The 8,117-nt window shown below is 37.3% G+C and overlaps 1 protein-coding gene across 1 annotated transcript; it reads right to left on the bottom strand.

The window, feature by feature from the left end:
- Positions 1-2,979: 2,979 nt before the first annotated feature.
- LOC308081281 (C-C motif chemokine 4-like) lies at positions 2,980-7,153 on the bottom strand. The gene is made up of 3 exons (XM_080457665.1): positions 6,900-7,153; positions 6,210-6,327; positions 2,980-3,215 (listed from the first exon to the last, which is right to left on the bottom strand). Exons 1-3 carry the CDS (start codon positions 6,991-6,993, stop codon positions 3,077-3,079), a joined length of 351 nt encoding a protein of 116 aa, XP_080313791.1. The 5' UTR covers positions 6,994-7,153; the 3' UTR covers positions 2,980-3,076.
- Between the last annotated feature and the right edge of the window lie 964 nt (positions 7,154-8,117).

Genomic DNA, 8,117 nt, shown 5'->3' with positions numbered 1-8,117 from the left:
AAAGTATCAATACTGCAATGTAGAAATACTCTGTTACAAGTGAATGTCTGGAATTCAAAATTTACTTGAGTAAAAGTACAAAAGTATTGTCATCAAAATGTGCTTAAAGTACCAAAAGTAGAAAGTACTCGTTATGCGGAATGTCCCATTTCAAGTTTTCGAAATGTATAAAAATCTTTTAAAAAAAAAAGCAGATCTACAAGCTCACAAGTTGTGAGCTTGTAGATCGGCTATTTTCAAATAGCCAAACTCTATATAGAGCTTAAGTGGTTGATGTATGTTTAGAATCTAAATCTAAAAAGTAACTAGTAACTAAAGTTTTCAAATATTTGTAGTGGAGTAAAAGTACAATACAATTTGCCTCTGAGATGTAGTGGAGTAGAAGAAAAAGTACTGAAAATTGGAAATACTCCACTAAATTAAAAAATACCTTAAAAGTGTACTTACGTACAGTACTTGAGTAAATGTACTTAGTAACTTTACACCACTGCACTGTCATGTCGTCACAGTTCGGGTGGAAAGAAACCTGCTATCCAAAACGTTCGGTTTTTATCATTATAAAGAGCCTATGAATTGTTTTGTGTTTTTTTGTCTCTTTTGCTCAGTGTGCTCTTTGATCTTTTTTTTTTTACTTCTTATACTTTCATTTTCGTTTTTTAAATACTAGTACAATTCTAATATGCAGTGGTGTAAAGTAACAAAGTACTGTACTTCAGTACAATTTTGAGGTATTTTTTACTTTACTGGTATATTTCCAATTTTCTGTACTTTTACTTGACTACTTCACGCTACTCCACCACATCTCAGAGGCAAATATTGTACTACAGTGGAAACCTTAGTTACTATAGTAACTTTGCAGATTTAGATTATTATTACAAAACATACATTAACCGCTATATACATTTCGGCCTTTTGAAAATAGCCGATCTACAAGCTCACAATGCGTTGCGATGCAACGCATTGTGAGCTTGTAGATCGTCTGTTTTTAATTCTTTTGTACTTTTCCCACCACTGCTAATATGTAATATAATATGTAATGTAAAGGGTGAGGTTCTCTTAGGTTCTCACGCATGCAGCAGCAGACAACATTGGAATTGGAACACTATAAAACTGAAGCTGATAAATGTGTCCTTTCTCCTGGTTCTCTTATCTTACCTAATTACCTGCACAACAATATTCTGTTTATTGTGTTTTTAGTAGGCCTATACTGTGTATATGAATATGATTCCTGTTGTGCAAATCAATAAATCAATTCAGATCTACAAGCTCACAACACGTTGCATCGTGGGGCGTTGTGAGCTTGTAGAAAGAGAATGCTTTTTGTGCGACACTCTTTGAGTAGGCCCTTCATTTACTAAAGAAGAACATTGAAATATGAGGATTCTGCCCAACAGCAAAACATGTGTTTTTATTGATCCATGTTGTCCTGAAGTAGGCTAATAACCTGTGGAATCTATTGTGGCAACTATCAATTCTTTTCTTAGTGATTATTCTATTAGCCTATTTATTTTTTGGTAAATATGTGTGTGTGTGTGTGTGTTTGTGTGTGTGTGTGTGTGTGTAACACGCACGCACGCACGCACGCACGCACGCACGCACGCACGCACGCACGCACGCACGCACGCACGCACGCACGCACGCACACACACACACACACACACACACACACACACACACACACACACACACACACACACACACACACACACACACACACACACACACACACACACACACACACACACACACACCATGGTCTGTGAGGAAGGAAAGAGAGTAGGCTATTCTCAGTCAATGATCTCAACCCTTTGTGTAAAGGCGCCATCTGCTGGTCGTTGCGGTGCACTGATTTGTGAGAGACTCGCACTATATCATATCTAACAGTAGATGTAATATTTTCACAACATTCACACACATGGAACTTGTATATCTGTGTGCATTTATTTATGCTACTTCTATTCCACGGGGAAGAAAATCACTTGGGCCATTATGCAAACAAAACCAAAGTAGGCTATAGATTAATTAGAACATAATATGTTTTGTTTTATTGCATCAGAAAACATAAAGTGTGTTATAGGCTACCTCATTTAAAAGCTGCATCAATACATGACAAAATAAACTGAAAACAATTTCAGTTCCAATTTCACTGATTTCTAACATATTGTCTGGATAGAGAAATCAACTGAGATAAAACTAGTTAGTTAGTTGGGTGACCTGTTACATTTGTCATAAAGTAAAGATTGGTGTTCATGTAAAAGCATCACCAAACCGAGTGGTGGTCTGGAATGTTTTGTAACTGGTATTAGCAGTGGTGGAAAGTAAAGTACATTTACTTAAGTACTGTACTTGGGTACAATTTTGAGGTATTTTTTACTTTACTTGAGTATTTCCAATTTCCAATACTTTTACTTCTACTCCACTACATCTCGGATCCAAACATTGTACTTTTACTTCACTACATTTATTTTAAAACTTGAGTTACTAGTTACTTTGTAGATTTTGATTATTATTACAAAACATACATTAACCACTTCGACCCTATATACATTTTGTCCATTTGAAAATAGCAGATCTACAAGCTCACAATGCGTCGCATCGCAACGCATTGTGAGCTTTTAGATTTTCAAAATATTTTTATACATTTTATTCATTTGAAAAGTTGTGAAATGGGACATTCTGAGTAATGGTACTTTCTACTTTTGCTACTTTAAGTATATTTTGATGACAATACTTTTGTACTTTTACTCAAGTAAATATTGATTACCGGACTTTTTACTTGTAAGGGCACGGCCACACCGCACTTTTATTTGACCTATGGGGCGGAATCTGCCAATACTTTGTCAATGCAAATGCGTGGATTCATGGTCTTGTGGATTTTTTCCAAGAATCCACGCATTCGCATTGACAAAGCATTGGCAGATTCCGCCCCAGAGGTAAAATAAAAGTGCGGCCCATAGGTCAAATAAAAGTGCGGTGTGGCCGTGCCCTAACAGAGTATTTCTAAACTGCAGTATTGATACTTTTACTTAAGTAAATAATTTGAGAACTTTTTCCACCACTGGTTTTGTACCAGGTTTTAGACAGCCCAGAGTAACCCAGACCCCTCTTCTTGTCTTGTTTTGCCCTGTGTTCTGGACTTCACATGAGTGATGATAGCCTGGACCCAGGTGTGAGCTGGGTCAGCACAGATCCTGGCACCGCTCTTCATAGTGAACCTAGAACAGACAGAGAGAACATGACTTTTTTTTTTTAAACTTTAAGGGATGGATTTTGTTTTGCTGTCTCTGATTAATTCAATTCATCAAGTTTTTTCTTCATTTGTTTTTTACATTCAAGGAACCTTTACAAACTAAAACTCGAGTCAAAGACAACACCGGGTAGGTAAACGATAGAAATATAGTCAGTTTTTTCACTCAACAGTAAACAAACCAACATACAGCTGTAAGTGTATAGGCCTACAGGCAGGGGCGTAGCACCAAATTCTGGACCCTGGGGACAAAGATTCACTGTGGGCCCCCCTATGATTATTTTCTTTAAAAAAGACCAACAAAATACTTCTTTTTTTTTTTACACCCCCCCTGTGACGCCCCTGCCACAGGGTATCTGCACATTTCTAAAGTGACAATTTAATGACTTTTAAGACCTATTTCATACCTCTAAAATGAAAAAGAAAATACCAACAAACTATACTATCGGCCAAATTGTCAAATATTACCTAAGAAAGAGGCAAAAATATTGAAAATAGCCAATCTACAAGCTCACAATGCCTCGCATTGCAGTATGGCTATTTTTATAACATCTGTGGAACCGATCAAACAAAATGTAATGCCTCAACTCCTACATTCCAAATACTTATAAGGGTGGATCCCAGTTAAAATATGATTATTTGGGGGGTCACAGCCTGAAAAGTATGGGAACCCTTGAACTATGTTGTGACACAGTAAAACATAGCCTACATTCTCAACTGAAAACAAGCATAATGCCCTGGCTTGGAATTTTTTTCCACAAAACTAACAAATCAAAGTTATGAATTTGTATTTACATGCCACTGCACATGCTCATATGATCATTCAATCAAAGTTTATTTATATAGCACGTTTCATACATCAAGTGCCGTTCAATGTGCTTCACAGAATAGGTTTAACATGAAGCTTAGAAAACAGGAGGATAACAACAAATAATAGAAAGCATGTAAGAAAAAATGAAAGACAAGAAACATTGGTAAATAATAAAATAGGACAAATACAACATTACAAATAAAAAACTAGAGTAATGCAGAAACCTAGGTAAAAGCAATGCTAAAAAGGTGTATGCGTGTGTCTTAAGGTTTCTTTTAAAAAAGTCAACTGATTCAGAGCCTCCGGCAGGCTGTTCCAAAGGCTAGGACCATAATAGCTAAAGGACCGCTTCCCCATGCCTTTTTGTCAGTGGTGGAAAGTAACTAGGTAGTAGGTACATGTACTTAAAGGAGAATTTTGGACTAAGGTTTTCTTACCTTTTCTATGACGTTATGATATCTTAGGAGGATGAATGTTACAGTCGAAAAATGTCATAACTCCATCCCGGGTCCGCCACAGCTTAAAACGTGCGCCAATAGGCCTTGCGCTAGATCACGAATTTTAATAGCTTTTTTAAAGTATTTTTTTTGTGAGATCTGACGTTCAGAGTGACAAAACACTATGCAAAAAAAAAAAAAAAAAAACTAACTCTGGCTAGACAAGATTGAAATCTCGAGATTTCGATCTCGTCTAGCGAGACTTCTGTTTTTTTATTTTTATTTTTTTTACAGTGTTCTGTCACTATGAACGTCAGATCTCACCCAAAAAAATAATTAAAAAAGCTATTAAAATACGCGATCTAGCACGAGGCCTATTGGCGCACGTTTTAAGCTCTGGCGGACCCGGGATAGAGTTATGACATTTTTCTACTGTACCATTCATCCTAAGATATCATAACGTCATAGAAAAGGTATGAAAACCTTAGTCCAAAATTCCCCTTACTTAACTACAACTCTGAGTTACTTTTTACTTTACTTTCCAATTTGCAATAGTTTTACTTCTACTCCACTACATCTCAGAAGCAAATATTGTACTTTTACTCCACTACAATTATTTGAAAACTTGAGTTACTAGTTACATTGCAGATATAAATTACTATATTATAAAACATACATTAACCACTTTAGCCCTATTTTATACATAGGCTATTTGAAAATAGCCGATCTACAAGCTCTCAACGCGTGTAGATCTGATATTTTCAAACAGTAGTACTATTACTTTTGGTACTTTACTGTAAGTATATTTTGATGTCAATACTTTTGTACTTGACATTTTGAACACAGGCCTTTTACTTCCACCACTGCTTTTTTTTTTCAAGCCTCTGGAACATTTAGGAGACTGGTGCCAGAGGAGAGGACATAAGGGTCCTGTTGGGAACATACCAGGAAATCATGGAGCATTTCCATTAAATGATTTTAAAAACCAATAAGAGGATCTTAAAATCGATTCTAAAACTAACAGGCAGCCAGTGCAGGGACTTTAAAATAGGTGTAATGTGTGCTCTTCGTCTGGTCTTTGTCAGCATACGTGTAGCTGCGTTCTGAACAAACTGCAGCCTAGTAGGCTACTACTGACTGCTTTTTTTTGGGAGACCAGACAGGAGAGCATTACAATAGTCAAGCCTGCTGGTTATAAAGCATTACATTGCAGTATTGATACTTTTAGTAAAACATTTTAATACTTTTTCCACCGATGGAAATTATCAATATGAGTCATAGAGAGCTGTGTGTCATAATCTATGGGTAGATAGTAAAATTGTATTTATCATCTATACCGCTCAAAAAAATAAAGGGAACACTTTGATCCCTTAATTCTTTTGAGCAGTTAGCATTATGTACACAGTTCATGAAAAAACTCAAAATAATTAAGGGATCAAAGTGTTCCCTTTATTTTTTGAGCAGTTGTACACATTTTCTTTTTTTCTTTGTTAATCTCAATTAGATTTTAAGCCTGGTTAAATAAAGGTAAAAAATAAATTACATTAAATTAAATTAAATTAACTGGTAGCTTACATTCCAGATTGACAGTGTTTGACATCTTGGTGTCTTGACTCTTATGTGAAAACAGTGGCGGGCCAGTGTCAATGTTTATGTACAGGTACAATATTGTAAGTGTGACATAATGCCATAGAGTTAAAAGCATAATACTCACACAACACCATCCTTAGGACAGAGGTGTCTGGTCATGGTGAGGTGGAATTTCACCACGCTGTTCTTAGGCAGGCGTTTGGTGCGATACTTGAAGCAGCACTCAGTTGCGTGAAAGCCGCCTGCGAGAGAAAGGCAGAGTGAGAAAGACACACACACACACACACACACACACACACACACACACACAGCGTCACCTTCCTAAAATAATGCCATACGTCATTTTTTGTGGAAAATTATGTTTTGCCTAAATCAGCTCTTCATCGCCTTTATCCTTATTGAAAAGATAATTTTGTTCAAGAGTGTGACATAGGCCATTTTACGTTGCCTAAGTCAAAGACAATGTGACTTAGGCAAAAATAATTGGCCCAAATCTGGAGTAAGTCATAAGTAATTTGGCTTAATGTTGGCCCAAGCAATTTAATCCTCAGTTACATAACAGACAAACAGCGTTATTTGTATGTCAATAGTCATATATTGTTATAAACATTGTGGGTGAAATGATTAAGAAATATTAATCATATAGTTTGTATTGGATCAGTTTTTTCTTTTTTTCTGAAAAACGTACTACTTTAACAAGGTGACGTCAGGTTGTGGAATAATAAGAAAAACAGATATCAACAAAAATACTTTGATTGTTACAAAACAAAATAGCCTCCATCATGATTAAAACCAGAGGAGCCAATAAACTTACTCTGATGTTGTGCCAGCACATCCAGGGACGAGAACAGCAGCATGCAGACCACTAGAATAACTGGTGTCTTCTTCATCCCCATAGTCATCATCATTATGATTATGATTATTATATGGTTGTAGTTTTTCCAGTCTGCTCTATCTGTACCCGCCAAGTTGTATCTATCTGTTTGAGTCTCTCTGACAGTTTATGTCTCTGTGCCTCTGCCTCTGTCTCTCTGTCTCTCTGTCTCTCTGTCTCTCTGTCTCTCTGTCTCTCTGTCTATCTCGCACTCTCTACTTAAAGATAAATAAAATTGGCTCATATTAGTGTAGGTGGGATTAAACTAGCGTGTATCTGTGTGGGAGGGGGAGGGGGGAGGGTAACTAGAATTAAGGAAACCAACTTAGGAACATTTTTGCCTCCCTCTGGCCTTCCCTGACATCCTCTGCTGCCTAAAACACTCATTCACGCCTTCATTACATCCCGGTTACAGTATACTGCTGTCTGCAACAGCATCCCCCATGGCATCACCTCCAAAGCCCTCGATAAACTCCAAAATATGTTCAAAACTCAGCTGCCCTTCTGCTCACCAGTATACCCGCTCCAGAGACCATATCACGCCAGTCCTCCGCGACCTCCACTGGCTGCCTGTCAAGCAAAGAATCCACTTTAAAATGCTTATCACCACCTATAAGGCACTCCACAACCTGGCTCCCCCCTAACCTCTCTGACCTTCAAAACTGCCCTGAAAACCCACCTGTTCAGAATTGCCTTTCCGGGTTGACTTTGTTTTCAACTCTTGTTTTTAGTGTTTTATTGCCATTCTTATTTGCCTGTCTGAGTTTTTTCCCCCCCTAAGGGCACGGTCACACCGCACTTTTATTTTACCAATGTGGTGGAATCTGCCAATGCTTTGTCAATGCAAATGTGTGGATTCTTGGAAAAAATGTGCAAGACCTTGAATCCACGCATTTGCATTGACAAAGCATTGGCAGATTCCGCCCCAGAGGTCAGATAAAAGTGTGGTGTGACCGCACCCTAATAAGTTGTTTTTAAAAAAAAATCTTCCTCTCCCCCTGGCCCTCACACACACATGTAAAGCGACTTTGAGTACTTAGAAAAGCGCTATATAAATTCCAGGTATTATTATTATTATTGAGAACAGAAAGCTGAGAGGTGTTATGTAAAACACGTATCATAACAGTAGATATCTCTGCTGTCGTGCAGAAACCAATG

The sequence above is a fragment of the Gymnoscopelus braueri genome, assembly GCF_963280865.1.
Source record: "Gymnoscopelus braueri genome assembly, contig: SCAFFOLD_136, whole genome shotgun sequence".
Lineage (NCBI taxonomy): Eukaryota > Metazoa > Chordata > Actinopteri > Myctophiformes > Myctophidae > Gymnoscopelus > Gymnoscopelus braueri.
Note: the sequence above shows the minus strand (reverse complement) of the source record. Positions and strands in the feature narration are given on the sequence as shown.

Excerpts from the sequence above, each read along its gene's own strand:
- LOC308081281 (XM_080457665.1), bottom strand. The coding sequence starts at position 6,993 with ATGATGATGACTATGGGGATGAAGAAGACACCAGTTATTCTAGTGGTC. Across the intron at positions 6,328-6,899 it reads TGTGCTGGCACAACATCAGA|GCGGCTTTCACGCAACTGAG; the intron begins GTAAGTTTATTG and ends TTTCTCTCGCAG. Across the intron at positions 3,216-6,209 it reads TGTCCTAAGGATGGTGTTGT|GTTCACTATGAAGAGCGGTG; the intron begins GTGAGTATTATG and ends TGTCTGTTCTAG.